Raw genomic sequence first — 27,401 nt, forward strand, 5'->3', positions numbered from 1 at the left:
TTTTTTTTTTTTGAGGAGGTAACTTGGCAAACAATGATGTTTCTATTTGTAAGACTGGATAATTATAACCATTGATGTCTGCTTTTAACTTTTTTGGCTTATGCCTTTGGGGAATCCTCTTGTACGTTTAATGAGTAAATAATATACTGTGATATCCTCAATTAGTATTAAGTTGTCTGCATCAGTCTTTCTCTGCCAGCAGTTAGTCCAGGAACTAATTTATTTTTTTCATCTGGTGGTATTTTAATTGGCACTGGTGATAGCATTAACAAAATGCTGTTCATATGAAAAATAATTTAATATAACTTATTCACTTTGTTTCTCAAGGTCAGCATGTCTTGGGGTGTGTGACCTGCCTGAATTCTCCAAATTATCACTTTCTTATCCACGGGACTAAAACAAACTGGTAACTCTGCTATCAAATTGCTCCTTTGATTTCAGACAGATGCATTTCTTTCTTCAGGCTCAGCTGATGTTGCAGTTGTTGAATCTAGAACCCTATGAACCTCTACTGTCACTTCAGTTCTGCCGCTTTTTGAAAAGCTCAGCTCTGTTTGTGAGGAAAATCTATTAATATCTGAAACGTTTAGTCCAATGGTGACATATCACAGAATCACAGAGTGGCCGAGGCTGGCAGGGACCTCTGAAGATCACCCAGTCCAACCCCCCTGCCAAGCAGGGTCACCTACAGCACGTCACACAGGATGGCATCCAGGCAGGTTTGGAATATCTCCAGAGAAGGAGACTGCACAGCCTCTCTGGGCAACCTGTCCCAGTGCTCTGTCACCCTCACAGGAAAGAAAGAAGTGTCTTCCTTTCTATTTATCTCTTCCCCTGCCTCCATGAGATTGCCCAAGAAAAAAAATCAGCGTAGAATAGTTCAGCTGGAAGGGACATTCAAAGATCGTCTAAGCCAACTGCCTGACCTCTTCAGGGCTAACTGAGAGCTAAAGCACCTTACTGAGGTCATTATCCACTTTGCTAGGATGCCTGTTTCAGTGTTGACCACCCTCATGGTAAAGAAATTTCTCCTGGTGTCTAGTTTGAATTAAGTCAAGATTCTTCTGGAATCACTGCTTCCTGTGCTGTAGACCTGCAGAACTGCTTGTTGTCTTGCAAATAACTGAATAACATCGATTCAGTGATGCAAAGAATGACGTAGGTGAACCTCAGGAACAGGTACACTTTGAAATCACAAAATCATCAAATAGTTCATGTTTCGTAATTCAAGGAACTTCAGGAGATCAGCTAGCCCAAATTTCAATATGCAAGACCTCACGATTTGTAAAGGTTCGTTCAGTATCAGAAATTAATCCATGAAAAAAAAATGATTCACAAGTATTTGTTTTGCAACTGGAATGTGCTATGTATGGGTTTAGGATGTCTCAGAGGGAATACTTTTTCTCAAGTCTTACCGAACAAATGAAATTCTACTCTGGCTCATTAACAGAGAAATCAAAATATATGGCAATAATCCAAATGTCTGCTGTAGTCTCATTTCAGAATTTTGTTTATATTAACACAGTTTGTATCTAAAATGTTTGAGTTTTAATTATGGCTTAAGAAGGTAAACTTATTTTAAAGAGAGTTGAGTGGAGTGATCCGGATAAACAAGCCAATCTAACGCATGAACAGCTCCCCACATTAAACCAAGAAGTATTCTGAATTTTGAAAAATGATTCTTTAAAGATTTTGTCAGTTTTTATTAGAAGCCTTCACACATCTGTTTTCTGCACAAGTGAAGTTGCCAGCGTCACACAGGTTGTTCTTATGGCATTCCTCAGCTGAACAGGAGCAAATAATAAAGTCTGCAAAATACCAATACAAATTGCATCACTTTGTCCAAGCTGCTGTTGAGTACTGATTTTCTCCTATAATCAAGGCTAAAGCAACTGAAAGAAATAGAAGTCACTCCAAGTCACTCCCATGGCTGTCCTCTGTGTTGGAGTCAAGGTTTAAATGACCAAATGTATGTTTTAAGAAGTTTCTTTGCTTGAGACTTCTGGGTCCTTTGAGGCTGGTATGTCACTCATACAAACAAACAAAAAAACAGAACAGCAGCCTGTGCTTAGATCACCACCTCTGGTGACAGTACTGAGTAGATATATAGTCTATATAAGGAAGGATTTACTTCTTTGGGTATGGTGGGTACCCATGCCCCATTAATCCACTGTGGTGTGCTTTGCAAAGAACTTGTGCAACAGATCTGCTTTGTGCTGCGTCTGTCTCTAACAGCCTGTACCCATTGCCTCCTATGTTCCTTGCAGTTTTCTTCTTCTGCAGGTTTGCTCTGTTTCAGAGCTCTGAGAACGAAGGGACTTTCACTGCAGTTTCAGGAGATGATGGTAAATAGTACTCTAGAGACAGTGTGAATACTCTTTGTTAGTACTGCTCTACCTTGCAGTACCAAAGAATATTTCTGTGTAGCAGAACAAAAGGTTAATGAAGCAAGAGGACAGAGGAAGTATGGACTGGAGGAATAAGAAACCAGTGGGAGTGGGAATGGAATCTGGGAAGTGACCACAGGGAAATACTGGCTGCTGAGAACTTAGGAGAAAAAAGTTTACGTGTGTACAGGCAGGGAAACTAGGATTAAAGAGAAGAAGCTGATAGTGAAAGAATGAAATCAGAATGGAGGTGATACAGGTTTGATGGGCTGTGGAAGATTGGACATCTCAGTTTCTGAGGTGAGCTTTGGAGGTGATAGGAATAGAATTAAAGCTGAGGTGGAACCGGGGGCCAGTGCATACACCAAGGGAACTGGGATGAGCCAAGGAATATGGGGGAGACCATGCTCTGTTTAGAAGAGAAGAAAAATCAGTTCTGATCACCAAAGGAGTAAACTTCTTCAAAACGTCTTTAAAACAAAAACCTGGAGTAAAGCTCTTAATTTAATGGAATCTAAAAAGTGCTCAGCAGAGATGCAAGGTTTATGACATTACTTTTCCCCATAACGTACATGAAGTTGGCTTCTTTTTCCTTAACTGTAAAAATTCCTCATCTAAAGTTATTTCTGAGCCTCACAAACTTCACTGTGCAAGAAGTACGTGTTCCTCTGAGTGCTTTCAAGGTTTGCAGTTCTGTGTTAGCATAGTGCAGAAAACAGAGTGAGCTTTTTCATGTTTTCTGCTATTTTGTGAGACGGGGTGGAGGAGGTCAGTTTGGTTTTATTATACTAATTATTGTTATTATTTCTCTTAGGAACATACTAAAAGATAAAACATGGAAAAATGGAGTCTCGAGGTGACTCATGTTTTTGTTTAGCTTGAACTAGGGCCAGCTTCTAAGAGGAACTTGCATGCTTTTACAAAGTGTTTTATACTGAAGTTACATTTCCAGAGGCCTCTATAGCATGTGTTTGTTTTCAGTTAGGAACATGGTTTTGGTGGGTCACTCTAAAATAAATAAAACTATTTCTGCAGTCTGCAGGTTGCAATTCTTTGGCGTATTCAGAGTCAGCAAAATTCAAGAGGGAGAATGTTATTCAGAGAATGGGATTGGTGAATTTTTATGATTTGCTTTGTAATGAAATGTCTTCATTATGCCATGTCACACGATGCAAAAAGTTTAATTTCACATAGAATTTCGTTGTTATTTTATAAACATTTCTACATTTCTGTAAGGCAGCTAAAATTTATTTTCAGCGTGGGCCACTTAGTGTTTTGAAATTGAGCTTTTACCTTGTGTTTTTATGCTGTAAAGCCTTCTAAGGTTTGTGTGCCAATCTGTTTGGTTCCCAAGATACAGTAGAACAGAAACTGATTTCTGAGTGTCATTCAAGTTAATGGTGTGGCTTTGCTTGCATGAGAGTCGGTCTGGTTACACGGGGAATCTGAGATACCAGCAATATTACCTATACTTAAAATGAAGAGATTGAGAGCCCTGGAGGCAATACCAGCACTGCTCTTCGTGCTCTGTGATATCTGTTGTTCAAGTCACAAGATACAAGTTGTTAGGCATTAAATCAGTAGCCGTGCTGTCACTGCGGTGACCCCAGGGACCCTGGAGAGCTGCAGAATTGCACATCGGTTGGTACCTGGGATCTGCTGGCAAGTTCTAGCTCTGCTTGTCACTTCTCTCTGGCTTTTGCTGCTGTCACTTCTGGTGACTGGGTCAGCAGCGGGCCTGAAGAATGGGAGGATTGCAGCTTCGGGAGTAAACAGGGTTTTGTGGTAAGCCAGCTGCATTTAAACCATGGGTGGTCAGGTGCCTGTGCCAATTTTAGTTAAAATACAAATACTGCTTTGAAAAGACCTGGGGGGGGGGGGGGAAAAAAAAGTAAATTGTAATAACATTTCTGCTTTTGTGAATTAACTTTTAAAAGTTGTGAGTGAATCAGGATTGAAGTTAGTTGCAGTAAATAGATGTTTATAAAAGGTAGTTTATAAAGCCAGGTGCAACATGTGAATTATTGCATAGATATATCCATGTGAAAATATTTATTGGAGTAAAAGCCTGATACAAAACCAATGGCTTTACTGATACATGATAACCTTAATTCACAAAGTAATCTTGTGTCAAAACAACATGATGGTACTCTGTTAATTATCACTGACTGCGTATAACTGTGTATAACTGGGTGTAACAGGGTGAGAGCTTTGCACAATTGCTTCCATAATGCCACTCAAGGTGGCTTTCTAATTTTGCCATTATAAATCCGCAATAAGCATTGTTTAGAACAACAACATGAGCTGGCAGGGTGCACTTGCAGCCCAGAAAGCCAATTGTATCCTGTGTGGCATCAAAAGAAGCTTGGCCAGCAGGTCAAGGGAGGTGATTCTCCCCCTCTACTCTGCTATACTTTATCTATATTTCAGTATACTTGGGTATCTGTAAAACAGTAGACAAAAAAAAAAAAAAAAAAAAAAACAAACACACAAACACATCAATTTTGCAAAATAAGGAGTGTTTGTTATGATGCCTATTTAGAAGGGATTTTTTCATTTGTATCATGACCTGAGTGGGATAGATGCAGATTTTGGCCAAGCAGAGCTGCAGCAGTTTGTACAATGGCTTTGTTGGTCTATTTCAGCAGCATGACATACATACATAGTGGGCTGAGATTTGAGAGAAAAATGCTGAAGAAATACATTAATTTTAATAATCTGTTAGTTATTTTAGTGTTTCATTAACACTATAGTAAAACTTACAGTTCTACAGTAAAACTTAGAGATCATTTTATGTCTTCAGTGTTTGTGTTCATCTTTCACTTGAGAGCACTTCGCTAAAATTCTTCAGATGATTTAAAGTTTTGTATGCTTGTAGTTCAGAGCTAATAAAGTTGCCTTTCCTACCTGTGAGAAGAGTTTGACTGCACAATTCTTACTAAAATCAATATGCATTGTATGATTTGATGTACAGCCCCTGTCATGAAATGTCCCTTGGTATACATTTTGTTATGTGATTTGTGATAGCATTCCATCTACTGATCTTTAATGTTTTCCGATGATAAATAGTGTTGCAGAGTTAATGATTGGACTATATGTTATGCAATACATTTGGGGACTAATTCTGAAATGTTTTTTTTTATTTGCAGGGATATTAAACCAGACAACATTTTGATGGATATGAATGGACATATTCGATTAGCAGATTTTGGTTCTTGTCTGAAACTGATGGAAGATGGAACGGTAAAGTAGAAAGAATGATATATTCATAAACACGTTTTCCTCAGTCCCTTGCTAGCCACTAAAATGTATGTTAATAAAGAGAAAAGGTGCCTGATGTCAAATGAAATGGAATTGCAGTGGTATTGGTATGTAACTAGCCTGAGTTCAAAATACTACTGCATGCTGTCTGGACTTACTGTTCATAAAATGCTTTGGTTAATATATGTAATCACATATATTATCTCAAATATAACACTCCCAGGTGTGATATGTGCCCTAAAACCTAATTAATCAATAACAACTCTAGACTAACCTTTGGCAGTTTCTCTTTCTCTTTTATTAAATATTCATAAGAGTTTATCAAAAAATGTCATTGGAATGCCTATTAATGAAGTAACTTGGATGCTTAAGTGTTCTTTTATAAATTTAGAAGCTTTTTTTTGTGTTTAGGTTAAACTAGGCTAAGTTTATATACATGCACAGTGCCACAAGCTGCAGTGTCTGTAATGATGGAAGTTGATTTTAGTCCTGCAAATGTAACTTCTACAGGTCCAATCTTCAGTGGCCGTTGGAACGCCAGACTACATCTCTCCAGAAATCTTACAGGCCATGGAAGATGGAAAAGGGAAGTATGGGCCTGAGTGTGACTGGTGGTCCCTGGGCGTTTGCATGTATGAAATGCTTTATGGAGAAACACCCTTTTATGCTGAGTCCTTGGTGGAGACCTATGGGAAAATAATGAACCACAAAGTTAGTGCATTTTCTCTTTCTGTCTCTCTCTCAGCTAATTTTAATAAGCAATGGGGTAACTTGGAGGCGTATTTAAAAACGAGGTTTTATGTAATGATTATGTCAATGTTTATAAATGTAGAACATAAAGTATGTTTCTGTATAGAGTTTATGGTTATGGATTGCAGATGGCTTTGCTTTGGGATAAAGCAGTTCAAAGCTAAAATGTGGATTTGGAAACATGGCTGCTAGTTTGCTCTATGGAACAAGTCTTGGATACGTTGTATTGCTGCTCTTGTGTTACTTTCTTCTGTTGGTTCTACTGGTTGGCCTATACAGCAGATTCTTAAGTGTTCTTCCACTTGTGCAGAATCCAACAGTTTAAGAGAAATTCAAATAAGAAAATCTAGGAGATACATTTTTAATAGGTTCTATCTTTTGTCAGAAGTATTTTTCCTAGAAACCTTACTATGTAAATTTAAGAACATGCGTATTTGCAGATTTGTTTTTCTACATAATAGTTTTCACTCAGACACTCAGAAGAGTGATTTCTCCAACTTTTTGGTGGTAACAAACTGTTTGCTCTTATCTTAATTTTTAAGGAGAGGTTTCAGTTTCCTGCTCAAGTGACAGATGTCTCTGAAAGTGCAAAGGACCTCATCCGAAGGCTCATTTGTAGCAGAGAACATCGACTTGGGCAAAATGGGATAGAAGACTTTAAGAACCATCCATTTTTTGCTGGAATTGATTGGGATAACATAAAAAACTGTGACGCACCTTACATCCCAGAAGTCAGCAGCCCCACTGATACCTCAAACTTTGATGTGGATGATGATTGCTTAAAAAATTCTGTAAGTATATAGTTAACATTTTGACAAATGTGTTTTTGTTTTATACTTTACAAGACAAAATGGCAGTTCATTTCTGTGTGTTCATGATGTTCTGCACAAATAATAAATAAGCGAAGCTTTGAAGAACCTGCAGGGGGGTATAAATTCACAGCTTGTAGTCTGATCCTCCAAGTATATATCTGTAGGGATAATTTCTGTTAAATATTGTACAGTCATTGTAACTTTACATGTCTCACTCACAAATATGACTTATTTGCAGTGACAACTTCTTAGTGTCCAGGTTTTATAAATAATAATATATTGATATGTAGATAGTCTGCAAGCCACAATTTCTAATAGAACATTGTTGGTTTTTGTATTAAGTTTGCATAATGCATTTTGTTGTAGTGCTGTATCAGTAATTGCTTGTATCTCTGCCAAATCTCAGTTCATTTGGACTAAAATTTTTCAAGCTTCTTTTCTGACTTAAGTTGAGCTTTAGAAAATTTAGGAAAAATGTTACAGCTGTTTTTTTCAGGAGCAATCTTAGTGAGAAATAAATAATTTTGCCTTTGCTAAAAAGCTTGCAGCTGATGATTTTTAACAATCTTAGTGTTTCTATGCTTTTAAAGAGGACCTTTGACAGATGATAGGGATCCTAGCGTCAGAGGAATGCCTTGTGTCATCTCTTTGGAAATGCGTTTTTATTTATTGAAAGGTGCAGAAATCTGTTGTTTGCATGTGAGGTGAAGCATTTGCAGTGCTTTTGCTTTTGTTTTCTGAACTGCTTATGCTTCTCAGTTCCACTGAGCTTCCTGGACCCACAGATAAGCTTTAGTCAACGTGACTTGATATAGCCAGGATATGACTGTTGTTTGCATTCCCATTCTTCCACCAGCACAGTAAAACCAGATGAAATCCAGTGGTAGAGGTATGTGGTATGGAACACCTTTCAAGCAGATGGATTAGGCAAATCAGTCTAGCTATATAGGAACAACATGCATTTTTTAATTTTTTCATCAGTTTTTATACTGAATGTCAAAATGTCTGGAAGAGGTGGAAAAACTCTCAACTTGAACTATATGAAAAGTAATAAATTCTGTGGCTACAGTGTATAAAGCAGTCCTAATTCTCAGTTGTTCTCCACTTGAATCTGGTATTGCCCATTTCCCTTCACAACTATTTTTATCTTACAACTTTTTTATACCATCTTCCAATACATTTGCATATTATTTTGTCCAGGGACAACTGTCAGGATTGGGTGGTAAAAATGGATTCTGTCTGTAGCAGGTGTTTGTAAAACTTGATTACTTTTTGTACCTTATTCACACTGTCTAAGCTCCTCCTGTCTAGGGGCCTTTTTTGATATGAAGATCATTTTTCTGCTAGGTTTTAAGGTCAAATTTGTGAAGTAATATAGTTGATGTCACCACCAAAGAAGTAATTTTGGATTTCTTTTGAATACAGTCTTGTTACCTGTTCTGTCCTGCCAAATTTTACATTAAAACATGTACAACTGGTTCTCTTCTTCTTTCTCTGTTTGATTTCAGGAAAAAAAAAAAAAAAAAAAAAAAAAAACAGCATTAAATTTTCTTTTATTTCAAATGCTTTATCACTTTCAGGGTCACAAGCTTCTTCACAGGGGGTTGCCTTTGATGACCATTATGTAAGCAGGCATTATGCAAGACAGACTGGGAGGCAACCTGTAGTGTAACAACATAAACCTTGCATCTTGGGATTAAACAGGAAACTTTTAACAATATACTTAAGAATATTAGAACTCAAAAGAGTTCAGAAATGTAGCAACAGGGTTGTTTTAGCCTGAAGAGAAACTCAAAGATTTGTCTTGTAGTTTGTAAGTTTGTTGATTTGTCTGGCAGAGAAAAGGAACAATGATGATAAAAATGTTCAAAATTCTAATGAGGTTAGAAAACCTGTTATAATACTTTTTTCTAGAAAATGTCTAAATATTGTTCCCTCAAAATAGAGAGAGCCTACTAAGAAAAGGGGTAAATCTATGGGCAAAAGCCCTGCTGACTGAAGAGCAGAAAGGAGTAAAAGAGGGAATGAAAAATACTGTGTGCGCTAACAACTTCTTGAAAAATGGAAGGAATCAATTGTCTTTTAATCTTTATTATATTCCGCTTTCCTCCAGTGATAGCCTGTTTAATCAGAAAAACATTTTTATGCCAGCATGTTATATTTTTATATATTGCCAGCTATTATAGGTAGATTTAGGTGATGCCATTTCATATTTGAGCAGTATGTAAGGATGACTGAGAATCTAGTCAATATGATATTGTCACTAACATTTCACACATGATTAAACTCTTTTTTTATTATTTTTCTAATCCAGTGGGATATTACTTGCTCAACTGTTGTGTTGTTTTTCTAGGAGACAATGCCTCCACCATCACACACTGCATTTTCTGGCCATCATTTACCATTTGTGGGTTTCACATACACGAGTAGCTGGTAAGTAAGATTTCTGAAATTGTCAGTAGGATAGTTCCATAATATCCTGTTTCTCTCTGAAACCCACAGTAGACAGATTAGAAAGGAATGTGGTATACTGAGGAGATTACCAGGGAATAAGCTAAAATGCTGTATGTCCAAAATAGTGAACCTTCTGCAGGTAAAATTTACATCAATGTAAAGGTCACCAACTGTGTTCAGGGGTGTTATGTTGAAAATGGTGTTTTTCAGACAGTGTAAGAAGTTGACCACTTATGGCAAAGATAAGATCAGATATGTGACCCAGAGAGAACTTGGCCTATAAGTCTTTAAAAACTGTTTTATTTCTAGTCCTTTGAAACTATTGTAAGTTTGAATGGAAACAACAAAAAAATACTCTTAATTGATAATTTGTATTAACGTGGTATTTGTCATGGTCATCTGTACTGCTAAGTAAAACAGTAACAACAAAATCTACGTACTCTTCCTTAATCATTATTTACTTATATTTATAAATGATTACAACTATTGAAAAGCCAGGCATGTTTCTGCAAACTTGCTTAGTACTGGTTATGTCAGATGACCTGTAGACTTCAAAAGGATTATTTGCATAAGTAGCAGTATGTGTAAATGAGTATACCCAAAACCAAGGCCTCACAGTATTTCTGATATGTGGATGCTCTGATTTTCATGTGATAATTTCACGCCATTTGTTGTAGTTGTCATAAGTAAAGTAGTTGGCAAACTTGATGAATAATTTTAAAATGAACTGTTACTATAATCTTACTATTTAGACAATCACTTTTTGCTGTCTGGAAGCTAACTTGAACTGTCTGTAATGGTCATTTTTAATCAGGAGTTTATTCACTTTTATATTATTAAAAATGCATTGGGGATATCAGTCATGCTAGGTAGAAATGAATTCAAGTTTTATTAAGCGCATATTGACAAAGTATTATTTTATTGTGTAATGATTTACGTAGTTATTCACAATTTAAACAACTTTACTGTTTGTTTTTTAAATTTTAAACACATCCTGTTGTAAAATCAAATACTGTTTTATTTTCTTTCCCAGTGTGCTTTCAGACCGCAGCTGTCTCAGACTGACAGCTGGACCACCCTCCATGGATCTTGATGCGAGTATCCAAAGAACTTTGGAGGACAGTTTAGCAACAGAAGCTTATGAGAGGAGAATAAGACGTCTAGAACAGGAAAAGCTTGAACTTAGTAGAAAACTGCAAGGTAGAAAAATCTTTCAGTCATGATTTTGACTTAATTAGCTTTCTGTTATGTGAAGCACAGTTTATTCAGTGGAGAAAAAAAATATAACTCATGGAATGCTTTCTAGAAGAAAAAAAATATCTCTTATTTCTGTTGACATATTAAACTTCTATTAGTCTTTATGCTTGAAATATCCTATGTATGCAACTTCTTAAAACATGCTAACACTGCTTGCACTATGTCGTATATAACCATTCTGGCGTAAAGATTTAATTGTAAAAATCTCTAAGAACTTAATTTGTCCAGTTGACAGTTGCCAAAAGTAATCGGTCCCTACTCATCAGAAATTATATGTCGTAGCATCCTGAAAATAATTGGCATCATAGCATCCTGAAAAAATTGACCATTAGCCATTAGAAATTATAAATCATAGCATCCTAATCTGTAGACATATATAGTTTTATTACAGGAGTAAGACTTGGTCTTGCTGGAGGCTGGAAAAGATTTTTGACACATAAATGACTGTGTAACCTAATGCAGTGCTTGAATTCTCAACGGTGTATGTTGTTTCCTATTGTTCTGGGGGAAAAAAGAAACATGTTTTTTTATTAGATCTGTAGAGGCATTTAATAATAATTACAACTGTAGTTTTCCGAAATATTCGTCATAATTTAAATTTCTACCTCATTGCTGTTTTCGCTTTAAGGTTTTGAGTCTGCGTGTTAGGTGTTAATGTCTGGGATATGGCCTTAAGTGCATACATGTAAAATGCCTCAGTAGAGGGCCTTTTTGGCATGTCTTAATTAACCAGTAATACCCTTCTGACCACCTAAATGTCAGACATTGTAATTGGTTCTTCTCTCTTACATCTGTTTTTAGAGTCCACCCAGACAGTCCAGGCTCTGCAGTATTCAACAGTGGATGGCCCAATTACAGCAAGCAAAGATTTAGAAATTAAAAGCTTAAAAGAAGAAATTGAAAAGTTGAAGAAACAGGTAACAGGTAAGTTATAAATATTAATGTAACAACTGTAACAGTAAAGAGTAATTTGACAAGATCTTTTTCCCCCAGTGCTCTCCTTTTAAAGAATTTTCTAATCTATTTTTATTTCTCATTTTATTGTTTGCTTCTCAGTTGTGGTGCAACATTTTTTTCAAATGCAGCTTAGTACTTAGTTCTTGAGTAATTCCAGTTGCAAGGGAGAGGAAATTTCAGTGACTTCTGCTGTTACCATTAGTGGTGAATTTCCACTGGTTTTAAATTGTGGTATTGCTAATTTACATGGATGCGAATCAGGCTCTACGTCAGAATCTGAAACCATGACAAATTTCCTCTGTGCTTCCTTGTGTTTTTTTGTTTTGTTTTTTTCCTTCCAAGAATGTAGTGCAGGTATAGATAGAGCAATTGCTTGGTTATTTTTTGCTCTATCAAAACTCATGGCTGTCATTTTACAAGTCAAAGTCACTTTGCTGTTATTTACAAGCCACTGTAGCATACCTTAGAATTTCTCGTTTTATGTGCAGTTACATAGATAGTAAACTGGAAAGAAGGAAGGTATTGATTCTTGCTTACATGGCTAAACAAACTTGAGGGATGAAGACTTCAGTCTAGCAGTTTTAACAGTCTGAAAAATATTTAGTTTGTGGTTTAACCCAGTAGACAGCTAAATGCCGCACATCTGTTTACTCACTCCTCCTGCCCATGGTGGGATGGGGAAGAAAATGGGAAAGTGCAAGAACTCAAGGTTGACATAAGGACAATTCAATAAGAAAGAAAAACAACCCCTGCCAACATACACACACACACACACACACAAAAAAAGTACTTTAAGCTTGAAAGAACCTTAAGCTTGAAAAGCATTTTTGAAATTTGTGCAGGTAAAGAGCTGAATTTCTTAAATTAATGTAATTTTATGATTTTTTAGAACTCTCAAACTGGTTAAAAGCAAAGATCTACCTAGTGCAGTATCCTGTGTTTTGAAAGAGGCTACTGGAAACATTTATGGAGAGTCAAGGAAATTCAGTATATCCAAATTCATCTTTGCTATCCTTACTCTCCCAGATTCACCATATTTTTAGAATTTCTAGAGATTTTTATTTAGGAAAATTAACAAGATTGATGGAGATTGTTACGTATTGAGACTAGGAATGTAGAAAGAAGGAGGACAAATCCTACTTTTCTTGTCAACCCAAACAGGAGAAAGTGTGCATTTTATGAGAGAAAAATCAGATATGGTAGATTGAAATCTACTTGTATAACTGTAGGTTACCTGTGGCGAGGGAAAATGCAGTGAGAAAAGGGTCAAAGAAACTAAAAAAAAAAAAAAAGTTGTTCTGGTTTGTATTTGTGAAAAAGCGTCATTCACTTCCTTCAGGAATGCCAGCAGGGACACCCATAGAAAGAATAACTGGAAATTAACTTCCAGACATTTTAGTTGCTGTGTTTAGACTCTGCTGCTATGTTACAGGGCAGAAGCACACTATATATGAATTGCAGATTGTAGCACATCGATTATATTATGCTAAAATTGTGTGGTCTGAAAAAGTCTGTGTTACAGATGTACAGTTGGACAGATTCTCTGGCATGATGTAGCAGTTTTGCGTTGTATCATAAGCATTATTTTTTGGATGTGAACGTGGCTTAAGTAGCTCAGGGAGGATCTCACTAGTCTGAGTAATGTCCTGTTGGTGCTGTGTCAGAACAAAGGTTTTTGTGAAGCTGTTCTCCAGCCAGATGTCCTTCCAATTGTTGCTGTAACGAGGAAAGGCAAGACATGATCAGAAATCTCTGTTCTGCAACAACACTCAGCTCCAGTTTTGGTTCCTTGGGGCCAGTGAAAAGCAACATTCATTAGAACAGTTTTTTCATAAGAACATGCATATATAGAAAAGCAACAAAGTCAGCTTTAACTCATATTTTCCTCTTGACTTACTGAGCTGCAGCTCAGATTTTAGTGCATCCTTGCAGATATTACTCTCTTTCTTTGGTATTAAAAAAAAAAAAACACAAAACAAAACAGTGTGGAACATTCTCCAACACAACTGATACCCATTTCTATTTATAAAAGAATTCAGTGTCTGGTAAAGGCAGCTAATATTGAGAATATTAATTAATATTATTTTCCCTTAAGTACCATTAAGAATTTTCTGTTTCGTATCACATACATATTTATATATTTATTCCTACAAACATGCGCTTTTGGTTTTTGGGTTGGAAGTGAAAAATGTGATCAAATAAGGAAGACGTACAGTCATCTAATTCATGCCTAGTCACCACATAACTGTCCCAGTATATATTGGAATGCCTTGCAAGGTCCAGACATTACAAATAGAAGGCACTCATGTGCCTTGAGTTGTAGCTAATCCAAGTTAATTTCATAAAATTGGGAAGAGAGAATGTTGTATTTTACTTGATCTTACGGTCGATGTGTGTGGTGTTTTGGTTTGTTTGGTTTTTTTTTTTGTTTTTTTTTTTTTTTTTAAGAAATAGATTTTAAAACTAAGTTACTGACATAAGACAGGCACAAACCAGATGATGGTCATGTCTGAGTGCATGCAGATTTAGATTTAGGGGAGCTATTTTCCAGCTTACTGGATGACCTTTAAAATATCTATATTTCCAAGTCTAGAACTGATGAACTTTTAAGAAGGTTCAGTTCAGGTGCAGAGCTGAACGTTACGCTTTTGGCTCATCTCTTGGGCAATTAAATGTAATGCAGTAACTTCCTCGGTGAGTGTTTGCATATATTAGCTAAAATGTGAGCAACAGCTAGAGTGCTTAGAAGGAAAATTACCGTTTACTACTCACATGTTACAACCAGCTTTTATAGTCTTTAACCTGTTCTGCTGCCTCTTCTGGAACTCTAAGTGTAAACACACATTTAAAAAGGTAATAAAAATGAATGTAAAATTGTGTCAAATTAAAGAGTGTAACCAGGGGAACCTTAGAAAAATACGATTTTTTTTTTTTGTCTGCCTATTTTTTCGGGTAATGACAAGCTAGCATATGCTTTCACTAGTTGAGGTCAAAGTTGTAATTTTTGTTCTGTAAGTTACATAGGAGAAATCTTTGAGGAATCTTTAACATTGCCAAATATGTAAAAGGCAGGAACAGAAGAAAAAAACAGAGCTATGGAACAAAGTAGTTCATGCACAGAGGAGAGATTTATCTTGGATCAGCAGAGCCATATATAAACTTTCTTTTTGCTGGTGACTTCAGAGTAGCCTATGTAAGGCAGCCAGTTAATAATTTATGTCTTTGAGCTACATCTCTTATTTAAATGCATTCCTTTAAATTTTTAAACAAGAGTTAATGAATTAAAATGATACTGAATATTTGTATGAGTACAAGGTAATGGTATTCTTTTACTTATAAAATTCTTGTGTTTCAGAAATTACGGTTCCTCAAAATGTATTTTTTTATTTGATTTCCCTAAGAGTCAGTCTCTTAGGGTTGCATTTATGAAAAGGCTGTAAACGGCTCTTATCAAGAGTATGGATGGGTCCTTGTTCTGTGGATAAATACATACAATCTGAAGTCCTGCCACAACTATGAAGTATCAAGGCATTTTGCCTTTGACTTTAGAAATCAGAATTAACCCACCTTCACATATATCTTGCTTTAAATATGTGTTTTTAAGTGACAAGCTAGAAAGAAAACACTATCCAGAAATTTTCAGTTTTCTGTTATATTTTATGGTTGCCAGCTTTTTATATTAAAGCATTTGAGAGTATTAATATGACATTATTTAGCTGTGTCATAGAAATGTACTTTCATTGTATAAATGACAGTAAGAAAATGGTGTAGTAGTTTTTCTGTACTTAGAGTAGTAAAGTAGGTCACATAAATACAAATGGTTTTTATACTAGAAGTAAGTAAAATCTTCTGGAGTTAATTTTAAGTGTATGAACAGGAGAATGTTTACCAGCTCTCTCTTGGATTGGTTACTTTTGCTGATTCTTTCTGGGGGAGTTCGTGGGGAGAAGGAAACTCTTTATAGTTATGATACACTGTAAGGAAAGATATATTAGGTATCATGATATCATTAAGTATCATTGGCCCAGCCAGCACGGGTTCACGAAAGGCAGGTCATGCTGGTCCAACATTGTCTCCTTTTATGACTGTGTGACCAGACTAGGTGAGGGAAGGGCTGTTGATGTAGTCTACTTAGACTTCAGCAAAGCCTTTGACATGGTCTCCCACAGTATTTTCCTGGGGAAACTGGCTGCCCGTGGCCTGGACAGGTACACTCTTCTCTGGGCAAAGAACTGGCTGGAGTACCGTGCCCAGCGGGTTGTGGTTAATGGAGCTAAGTCCAGCTGACATCCCGTTACAAGTGATGTCCCCCAGGGGTCGGTACTGGGGCCTATCTTGTGTAATATCTTTATTGATGACCTGAATGAGGGGATTGAGCGCACCCTCAGTAAGTTTGAAGATGACACCAAACTGGGAGGTAGAGTTGATCTGCCTGAGGGCAGGGTGGCCCTTCAGAGGGATCTGGATAGGCTGGACTGCTGGGCTGAGGCGAATGGGATGAGGTTTAACAAGGCCAAGCGCCTGGTCCTTGCACTTTGGCCACAACAACCCCATGCAGTGTGATAGGCTTGGGGCAGAGTGGCTAGAAGACTGTGAAGAGGAAAGGGACCTGGGAGAGTTGATCAGTGCTCAGCTGAACGTGAGCCAGCAGTGTGCCCAGGTGGTCAAGAAGGCCAACAACATCCTGGCCTGTATTAGAAATAGCATAGCCAGCAGGAGCAGGGAGGTGATCGTCCCATTGTATTCTGCTCTGGTGAGGCTGCACCTCGAGTGCTGTGCTCAGCTTTGGGCCCCTCACCACAAGAAGGACATCGAGGCCCTGGAGGGGCTATGAAGCTGGTGAAGGGCCAGGAGCACAAGTCCTGTGAGGAGCGGCTGAGGGAGCTGGGAAGTGCCTGAAAGGAGACTGTGATGAGAAGGGGGTTGGCCTCTGCTCTCAGATAACTAATGATAGGACTCAAGGAAATGGCCACAAGTTGCACCTGGGGAGATTTAGATTAGATAGCAGGAAAAACTTTTTCTTTCAAAGAGTGGTCAGGCGCTGGAGCGGCCTGCCCAGGGAGCTGCTGGAGTCGCACTTCCTCACAGTATTCAAGAAGGGCCTGGAAAAGGTGCTACGAGATAAATTTAGTAGCTTAGTGGGTCGTATTGGTGATAGGAGGACAGTTGGACTAGATGATCTTGTAGGTCCTTTCCAGCCTTGTGTTTCTATGATTCTATGGTGTGCACCAGTCAAATGTATACGTTACAGCATGCACTACAGAATTATGTGTAAGGTGTGATTATTACAATGTGGAAAGGCAAGCTGTCATTTTCTACGTTGTGTTGCATCAAGCTGTGACCTATTCTATTCTGTTAAAAGCAGATATGGCAGTTGAAACCAACTAGTCCCTATTGTAAAGCCAGGTAAGAATTGCATTAGTTTGTGTTAATTTGAAACCAAAATAAATACTGAAGAGGCTACTGAACAGCTAGTATGCTATTCTATAATAACTTTTTCCTTAACATATTTAGAAATATGTTGCTTTTTCTAGATTCTGATCAGCTAGAACAGCAACTTGAAGAGGCCAGCACTGCAAGGCGGGAGTTGGATGATGCTTCCAGACAAATAAAGGCTTTTGAGAAACAAGTCAGAACACTGAAGCAAGAGAGAGAAGATCTTAATAAGGTAAAAGTGTTTTGTCAGTGACTATTCTAAATCCTAAAGACTATTTTTACTTTTTAATTTTGCTTAAAATAACTTTTTAGTGTAAAATTAATGAGTAGGTAACAAATGTTTAATGTGACCTACTTTGCTTTCTGACTTTTTTTAAGACAAGGAGAGTATTTAAAGCATTGTATGTAGGATTGCTGGATGGTCCTAAGTGACTAATTCCAGATAATAAACTGCTCTATGATCCAAATTGCTGAATGGTTGCAATGAAGGTTTTGTACTCTCAGATTAAGATTATAATTAGAGTGATTAGAAGATGGAGAAGAGAAGAACTATTTCAGACAACTATTTTATTCTGAAATAAGAGTGAGGCTGTATCAGGAAAAAAATGTTCAGAATTTACTGTTAGGGATGTGGCATGGAAATGTTCCAAGAAGGGAGATGTGAAAAATACACCAAATATGAAAACTGAAAAATTATTTTTCTGATTTTAGTTTTCTCTATCTCCCTAATTCCTAATTTTCTTATTTAATAAAATACTGACTTCTGTGGCTACTTTGCCTTCATGATTAAATCAATTTGAAAATACAGTTTGGTGCAAAATACATTAGTTTGCCTCTCATCATTATTTGTATTAGCACAGTATTGTAGAGTCCACGTTCAATGTTTATCTGCCATCTGTATTTAACACATTAAACTCATAAGTTAATTTTAACTTATGAGTTAACTTTTAACTCATAAGGTTTTAAAAACCTTAAGAACTGCCAGTTTGTCTAAGAAGGACTATCTGTATTCTAAAACAACCCATAGTGATTTGGACATCTCAGAAAATGCTTTTAAATTTGTATAATGTCAACAGTGCCAAATATTAATTCTTCCAGCCACTTTTCATCCTTAGACTTACTTTTTCCTTGCTTCTTTGTTCTTCTCCAATTTGGCTGAACATTTTTAAACCATATTAACTATTGTGATCCTTCATTCATAGTGTAATAAAACAGATCTAAGACAACAGCAAGCTTTGTGAAGGTTTTTCACTCTAGGGGTATCGCATCACTGGCTGTTTTTCATGTGGGTTCTTGTAAAAGAATGATTATCATATATTATTGTTAAACACAGTGTTCTGTTGCCTGAAACATTCTGTAAAATTTATATTATGGTGTAGTGTGTGGAAATGATTGCCAATGTGTAGGTCAGTTTTTAAAAGCTTTTAAAGTAGAAATTTTCATAGACCAGAGTTCTCCATTCACTTCATGCAGAAGCCTTTTTTAAAAATTGAGATGAATGCTATTATTTTTATTAATTTACACAGTTCGTGAAATACTATGCCAATGACATTTTTTAAGATAGCAAGGTATTTTTATGTTTTAATGTGAGTGCTTGAAAGCCTTTGTATTGAAGAGCAAATTCACACTTTGATTAAGTTCGTGCAGTTTAACTGACTTCAGTAGTAAAACCTGGCTTCTTACCTTACTTATAGAAGCATACAATCTGTATTGTAGATGCATTAGTTTCTGTTCACTCTGGAGGTTTTAGATGCACATCCAGAGAATTGGCCTTACAGCTTTCTAGGTTTATTACTTAATTCTTTCTTTAAACTGTAGGAACTGGCAGAGTCTAGTGACAGATTAAAATCCCAAGCCAAAGAGTTGAAAGATGCACACAGCCAGCGGAAATTGGCAATGCAGGAGTTCTCAGAGATGAACGAGCGGCTGACAGACTTGCACTCTCAAAAACAAAAGCTTGCCCGCCAGCTCCGAGATAAGGAGGAAGAAATGGAAGTGGTGATGCAAAAAGTAGAAAGTTTAAGGCAAGAGTTACGCAGAACAGAGAGACTAAAAAAAGAAGTAAGTAGTGAGAAGACTGTTTAGAATCTATGAAACTGTAGTTTTATGTAAGGTTTTCCAAAAAATGTATTTGTTGAATGTTATCTGTGAATCTTTATGTCTTTGTTATTTCAAACAGTACCAATTTTATTTTCTAAGAATTTGAAGTGTCCAGGTTAGTGCTGAAGATCTGTCTTTCTTATTGAAAATCATCAATAGGTTTTGATAAAATATAAGAATTCTGCCTATTAAAAATTGTGTATTTTTGTAGCTGGAAGTCCAAGCTGAAGCTGCAGCTGCTGAAGCATCCAAAGACAGGAAATTGCGAGAGAAGAGCGAGCAGTACTCTAAAGAGTTGGAAAGTGAAGTAGAAGGGCTAAAGGTTAGTGTGTTCAGATACTGGTACCTGCAGACTTGCTTGTCAACTAGTACTGGATCTGTATGATTGCTTTCAGATGTAAGACAAAAGGATATTGTTAGTTTGACACTCCAGTTGATGCTGAATATTAATGCAAGCATGAATCGCATTATTGTTGAGAAAAGTGAATATTTGCCTGTTGCAGTTTTCAGACCAATGTGTTACAGCCAACTGAAGTATTTCTCAATACTTGATTTTTTTTTTTTTAAACAAATTGCTTCCATTATTACTTTGTTTACCCGGTAAAAGCATTTTTAATGGAGGGTAGCTGACTATTTAAGATGCACTTGCAGCCTGTGTGGGTTTCTGTATAGGTTTTTAATGTATTATATTGTAAGTGAAGAAACCTATTTTCCTGTTCAAAGTAGGAGTCAACTGATGTAGCCATGAAGGAGAAGTTTTAGTGTATTTAGTGTTGAATTAATTTTGATTAGATTGTTCACACATGCTTGTGTTTTCAGAAACAGAATTTTAAGTAAGTCAAGAATATTAACTGTTATTTTATTCTGTGCCTTAGCATTGTATATGGTGCTCTGAAGAACACAGGCTTTCTCAAAAACGGGATGAGGTTTTTTGTTTTCTCCTTACGGACTTTTGTTCATTTACAGCAAAATGCTGTTCCCAGTGTTTTGTCCAGTAGGATAAGTCTAAACATTTTGTGCAAAATGTCAGGTTAGGTCTATTCTGGTCTTAATTCACATGAATAACAGTTTTGTCATTTTTCCCAATTTTCTGGGACATTTGTCAACATTAAGTCACTAACAGAAGTTTGTGGGTTTTTTTGGTTTGTTTTTTCTTTAACATGCATTCTTTTATTTTGCCTACCTTCCTTAAATGAAAATAAAGAAATTCATTCCTCATGAAATTTGGATTTATAAAGCTTCTGATGCTCTGAATTCAGATTCTTATCTGAAAATTAAGACATTTGTTCTGCTTTCATGAATCTTCACCATCAACAAAGAGTTTGTATAACAGTTTAGGAGGCGTGAGGAATTTATTGGAGATTTACTGAGATTAAATGGTAAGCTGATTAGTAACAACAAGGCAGCGTTATCAGAATAGGCAAGTGGAATTGTAGCTTTCTTACCAACATTTCACAATACAGTGTGTATGCTTTGGGTCATGGAAAGTTGTGGCGTTGTATAAAAGGGTGTCAGAGGAGCTTCATTGTAGCTAAAACGTATGGTTATTAGTGGAAGAATAATCTAACCTTGTCCTACACACTACCGATTTGGGACTGACAGATACAACTCAAGAAGGAGCTCTTGGAAACATTCCTGGTAGCTGAGGGAGTTGGGATTGTTTAGCCTGGAGAAAAGGAGACTCAGGGACGACCTTATTGCTCTCTACAGGTACCTTAAAGGAGGCTGTAGCGAGGTGGGGGTTGGTCTGTTCTCCCACGTGCCTGGTGACAGGACGAGGGGGAATGGGCTAAAGTTGTGCCAGGGGTGTTTTAGGTTGGATATTAGGAAAAACTTCTTTACTGAGAGGGTTGTTAGGCATTGGAATGGGCTGCCCAGAGAAGTGGTGGAGTCACCATCCCTGGAGGTCTTTAAAAGACGTTTAGATGTAGAGCTTAGGGATATGGTTTAGCGGAGGACTGGTTAGTGTTAGGTCAGAGGTTGGACTCGGTGCTCTTGGAGGTCTCTTCCAACCTAGATGATTCTGTGATTCTGTGATTTTTATTTGTGAAATAAAACATGAAAAAAAGAAAAAAAAAACACATCATGGCGTTGCAAAGAAGCTTTTCACATGCTCCACTGCAGTATATGTGTAGGCAATTCATCATGTTGGGCAGTAATGAACAAGTTAAGTAATTAACTACCTGTGCACGAAGGGAAATTCTTACTTTCCCCCTTCCCTCCCAAAACAATCTCTACTTAGTATGGCACTTTTTTCCCTCTGATCTACAATTCTGCATCCTAACAGCAGGATTTTGTTCCTTTTTTTTTTTTTTTTTTTTTTTTTGGTGTGTGTGAGATGGAGTTACAGAAAACAATGAGATAGCAGCATGTATCTGGCTTGTACATTTAGGGGTTTTACACTGTAATGCTGACATGAACAGCAAGGCTCGGTTTTCTTACAGAATACATCGTGGTAGTAACTCAAATCATCAGAATGTTCTGCAATGACATTTAGCTCTTAAAGCCTGTTCATACATGAGCAAAAGAAACTATGCAAGGCCTTGGTTATCTATGGTAAAAATAGAAGTATTAACAAAATATCTTAGATCTGTGAGATCCTCCTAAAGGTGCGTTGCCCTAAGGAAGTAGGTTTTTCAGTTATCTGTACTTTTTTGAAGCACAGTCTTTTTATTAAACTATTTTCTTTACTTATTTAGACTACATTTAATTCCATATTAAAAATAGGAAGAAAAATCTAACCAGATTATTCATGTATTTACATTAAAACGTATCTCCATACTTGGCTTTTGGCAGGACATTGTCTTTAGTGAGTGCAGCATTTGATGCAGCTATGCAGCTGTAGCTGTGAAAAGTAAAGTAATTACTCTTACTGTTTAAAGCTTGTTTTCCTATTAATCCACTATGATGATGTAAGTGGTCAGTTTAAGTAAAATAGGTCAGTTTTTCCTCACTGATGGTATCCATATAATCTTTTTGTAACTAGAATTTAGCCTTAAATTTAGCTTCTGCTTGCCTTTATATAGTTTTTCCACAAATTATTTGAGCTTTGAAGTATATTGACTGTATATCATAGTCCAAAGTCAAGCTGTCAACTGTATGAGTGGGAGTATGAAAGTCTTTTAATTCTCTGGTTATTTTCTGACTGCATGTAAGGGGAGTCAGAATGCAGCATAAGGTGTTTAAAATGATGATCAATTTTTCAATATTGTGCCAACTATTACTGCATTTAGATCACAAAATGATAAAAGGGTACAATTCAGATTTGTGATTAACAAATTTTCAGAAAAAAAAAAGGATTTATGTTTTTACCTGAAGTCTGTAATATGATGTTTTCTAAACATAGACTTAAGAATATTGAGTTACTGCTGAACATCGCTTTCAGCTATCTTGAATGCTAACTTGGAGCTGTTTGTTTTAGCAAAAACAGGTTGGTCGCTCACCTGCTGTAAGCTATATAGAATACCAGCAAGAGATCACTAAATTAAAGGCGGACCTGGAAAAGAAAAGTGTTTTCTATGAAGAAGAACTATCTAAACGTGAAATAATGCATGCTAATGAGATAAAAAGTCTGAAGAAAGAACTACGGGATGCAGAGAGCCAGCAGCTAGCCCTCAAGAAGGAGATCATGATTTTGAAAGACAAGTTAGAGAAAACCAGAAGAGAAAGGTGAGTATTTTATGGAATTTACCTTTAAGCTGAATATGTATTTTTAAGACTCACGGTATGTTTCCAGACCCACTGTGAATTCCTTAACTGTAGTGCAGACAGGTGGATTTTGGCTGAGCAAATGCCATGGTTGAAAGTGAAGTCACCTTTGCAAACAAAAATGATAATAAAAAAATCCACAGCCGTGTATTGAAACAGTTATTTTTGCACCAGAATTCTGGCACTGTTTGATGGTCCCAAGGTCTGTAGCTGCAGAATAGCAGCACAGTGTAAATTGACCTCTGATATTTATGTTGCAATTTAAAATATTTTCTTGATGTTTTTTTTCTGTTTCCTCTTTTCATCCTTTGATGCAAAGCTAATGTGTTAGAAATCAACTATTGCTTACATTTCTGCCAACACAGGAACAGTCAGTTACTGTGGACTGTGGCTAATCCACGCTGGGTTCTATCCAGTGTTAACATCAGTCATCAGACTCCTGTAGGCATAAGTTGCTTCATCTCTTTTGACACAGTAATTTTGTCAGTGAATTGCTTTTTCGTCTCCCATGTGGTGAAACTTAAAACTGGCCTTGACAATGTTTCTTGAGGCATTCATCAATAAAAATGAGTTTTTCCATTGGATAGTGTAGTATTGAAGATAGTAATAGTCATAGCTTGAATGTGTTCATCAATTTCATTCATAAAAATTCAGATTGCTTTATAGATATAAAAAAAAAAGTGGATGCTTCTTTTTCCTGCTGCAGTAAGATGGGATAGTAGAAAAATCACGAAGGAGAGGTTCCTACCGGAAGCTTAGCCAATACATATTGCCATATATACGTATAAATGTAACTATATATATTTATTGCCAAGCCTTGGATGTAGGTACTAAATAGAAGAGGTTTTCAAAAAAGCTTATGCAAATAGAGTTGGAAAACACTGTTTTTCTGGTAAACTGTTACCACTGGAAAGTAGATCATATGTCCTAGAATGCAGTGCATGGACTGTTTCTTCATGGAGTATAGGTGTTACTTGTAGACTGGAGATATTAATACAGCAGTTTCCTGCTTTGTTTTAGGTTGAGACGTAAAACTTGCATCAGCAGGATGTTTTCTGTTTATCACAACTTAACCATTTTGCTGACCTATGAGTTATAAATACACAAAAGGCTACGCTGTCTTATAATAAATAAAAGTGATAGTATGATACTCTTTAATGATATGTCAGTTCATTAGTGGAGGAATAATCAAGAAAGAATCGTTAGTACTTCTTTCTTCAGGCTAAACTGTTCTTAAAGATCAAGCTTCCAAACTCCAACTGGTTCAAAAACTTGTTTTATCAGAACCATTCTTCTGTACAGCTGCAGAGGTTAGAACTAGATGTCCGTCTAGTGAAATGACAGATGGCCTAACAATGCCAATCTGCTTCATACTAGCTATTCATAAACCTTCTTTCATCTAGCTTCTCTTTGTAAATAAAAAATGGAACTGAATCAAAATCTGAAATGAATGCTGATGTAACCATGTATTTCAGATGTTGGTATAAGGAAAAATTGTAAAACATGAGCAGAGCACATAACCAGAATCTGACATTTGACCCTCAGTGGGAAGGGCTTAAGCATCATACCAAGTTGGTTGTCCAAGTAGATGACGAGTGATTAATGAAGGCTTGAAGAATTTGTCTTTGAAGTTGAAGAACTGTGTTTTGTGACACAGATAGGCAGAATCTCATTGCAAATATTAGGACTCCACGGAAATGCAGAAGTTCACTGTTCAAGGTATGCTACAGATTGACATCTGTAGTAGTTCTGGGATTTAGAAGGGAAGCTTGAACATTGAATGGAAGAATTGCTACTTGATTCATGTTTGGATTTTTTTTTCTAAGAGAACACTGATGTTTTTTGTTTCCCCATGCACGTATTGGTTTTAGCTCTTCTAAGCAGAAAAACAAAGCTTTTTGTGAGTTTACCAATACAGAGGTGTTCAGCGTAAGTGTTGAAAAGGAAGCACCTGGAGGCTTTATGGTGAAATAAGTAGAATTATTTAAACCATAAGCTTGGAGTGGCCGTGGAGTTGAAGTGTATTTAGTGGTCTAAAAATAACCTTTAGTGCAGATTAAAAGGATATGGTTGTATTGCTTTACAAGGGATATAGCATAGAGTAAATTACGTATGTTATTCTAAGCAAGAGTCAATAAGGGCTTGGTCAAAATCAATTCTCTATGTGAACCTTCTTTAACTTACATGCTGGTGGTTTCTTTTTATTTAAAAAATTGAATTTTTGTTTGTTTCCTTCAAATTTAAGCTTCCTTATTTGTTATTTCAACAACACGAGTGTTCAGGTGAGAGTAACTACCCCTTTGTATCCTTTGCTAAAATTCCGATAAACTGCATGCTACTAAAATTGGAGATGTAGGGACGCAGCATCAGGCCAGTGATCTGTTGTACAACATTGATTTATTTTTTTTTTAGAATTGCCATTATGAAATATTTTGGAAGAAGGTGCAGGAAACCTAAAGTGAAAAATAAATCACGTTTGCAGAATTTCTTTTTAGCCTGTCAATTAATGATACATTTCTAAAGAAGCGAGTTTTATAAAACAATCTTTTCTTTTAAAAATCTGTTATATGAAGAAGCCTGAGGGCTGCTGTTTGTTTCAAGTCTGGTTTACTTGGTTTCAAAGCAGTAAGGTAAAATATTTCTCCACTTTGTACAGCTCGTTGTCCTGTAAAGAGCTGGAGTGACAAAGTGATACCATAATACAGCTGTATTTCACATTGCTTGCATGTGGTTTGTGATTATATTTTTTAACCAATAAAAAGAAATCTGGATCACGTATAATTTCTTAAACTTCAGGAGCGGATACATAGCTAAATTTTAGATGAGAGAAAAAGCTTGATGGGAGAGGAGGATGCCCAGCTTCAAAGCAAATGTGTTATTTTGATGTTCTTGGCTGTTCGAGGTATGCATATGTAGTCTGGCATAGTTCAGTGGTTTGCTTAGTTGGTATTTTGGTATGAAAGATTATATCCACATTCTCATCTGTTTAAAATTTGTCATCTCTGTGTATTATACTGGAGCAATCTGACTTTCTGGATTAGTGACAATCAGCTGAATTAAGAATTCAAAATACAGAAAATTCCAAATATGTTGGGCTCCCTTCTGTAATCCACCATCATTTTTGACTGCTTTGAGCCTTAGAGCCTTAAAAGAACAAGTTTTATACAAATACAGAACAAAAAATGCTGAACAAAAACATAAATATGAAAACGCTAAACAAAAGAACTAAAATTAATTAAAAATTAGTTTGATCTGCTGTCTGAGAAATTAGTTTTGAATCTCTGCCTTGCAAAAAGAAGCAAGACTTGTTAATTCCCCTGACAGCCAATGCTTTAATCTTTTCCTGCCTTTTTCCTAGACTGCTCATCATATGCAGGGAATCTATTGATATAGAAAAGAAGTGGTGGTGAATTTCAAACTTAGTGTTTAAACAGTAATGATAGTATTTTACTTTGCTAGGATGTGGTTATGTTTCAAAGGATGCCTAGCAACGTAGGATTTCACCATGAGTCTAACATGTTGTACTGGATTTCAAAGAGTGGTTGAAGCACTAAATGAATTTCAAATTAGAAGTAGGAAATTCAAACCAGCATTTCTCTTAACTGGGTTCACTGTAACCACTGATGCCTCTCTGCTTTTAAGGGTGTTCTTGCAATTTGCCAGACTTGTACTAGTTCTACATCTCAGGAAAATTGGTGAGGTTGTAATTTTTTTATTCCACAGCATAAAATTCTGATTGCTATCAAGAAAAGCAATTGCAATATTCAAGGCACAGTTTCCACTGGACTTTATTTTTACTTCTTCTACTGAGCACTTTTTCAAACCTTTTAATGTTGGACAGGGATGTTTATTGAATGGGTTATTCTCTACCCGTGGCATTTATAGTACGGTTCCATTAACCTACTGATGAACTTTGTACTCGTTATCGGTCACAGTGATTACGAGATGCTACAACATCATCTTTCTGAAGCCTCACAAATGTAGCAAGTCTTAAAAGAATGGATTTGAGATGGGAGTTGCATGTGCACAGTGTTGCAATACACCTCTTTAAGGAAACTACAGTGTTTTTTTTGCCAAGCAGTTTTATTTAATTGTAGGTTCTCATGTTCGTTGTGCAAAATCAAAGTTGAAAAAATTCAATCAGGGTTTCTTCTCTACTGAATGACACTCACAAGAGGAAGGAAGGGCTGGGGACAACAGCTATTTGAAAATGTTTTTCCAAAAGAATAGTCTTAATCTAGACTAGAATCTTGTCATATTAGGAATGTAAAAGTTATCT

At 36.5% G+C, this 27,401-nt stretch overlaps 1 protein-coding gene across 9 annotated transcripts in view; it reads left to right on the forward strand.

Moving 5' to 3' along the window:
* Positions 1–27,401, forward strand: part of CDC42BPA (CDC42 binding protein kinase alpha) — a 149,016-nt gene that overhangs the window by 69,252 nt on the left and 52,363 nt on the right. For 7 of the 9 annotated variants that reach the window (XM_027453658.3, XM_027453660.3, XM_027453661.3 and 4 more), the window contains exons 7-16: positions 5,537–5,630; positions 6,159–6,359; positions 6,941–7,189; positions 9,564–9,643; positions 10,698–10,864; positions 11,723–11,845; positions 17,413–17,546; positions 19,133–19,375; positions 19,626–19,736; positions 22,836–23,083. In XM_027453658.3, coding sequence (XP_027309459.1) covers positions 5,537–5,630; positions 6,159–6,359; positions 6,941–7,189; positions 9,564–9,643; positions 10,698–10,864; positions 11,723–11,845; positions 17,413–17,546; positions 19,133–19,375; positions 19,626–19,736; positions 22,836–23,083 — 1,650 coding nt within the window. The remainder of the gene's footprint in view (positions 1–5,536; positions 5,631–6,158; positions 6,360–6,940; positions 7,190–9,563; positions 9,644–10,697; positions 10,865–11,722; positions 11,846–17,412; positions 17,547–19,132; positions 19,376–19,625; positions 19,737–22,835; positions 23,084–27,401) is intronic. The other 2 variants (XM_027453664.3, XM_072035491.1) reach the window with 1 other exon arrangement.

This window comes from Anas platyrhynchos, chromosome 3 (genome assembly GCF_047663525.1).
Source record: "Anas platyrhynchos isolate ZD024472 breed Pekin duck chromosome 3, IASCAAS_PekinDuck_T2T, whole genome shotgun sequence".
Taxonomy (NCBI): Eukaryota; Metazoa; Chordata; class Aves; order Anseriformes; family Anatidae; genus Anas; species Anas platyrhynchos.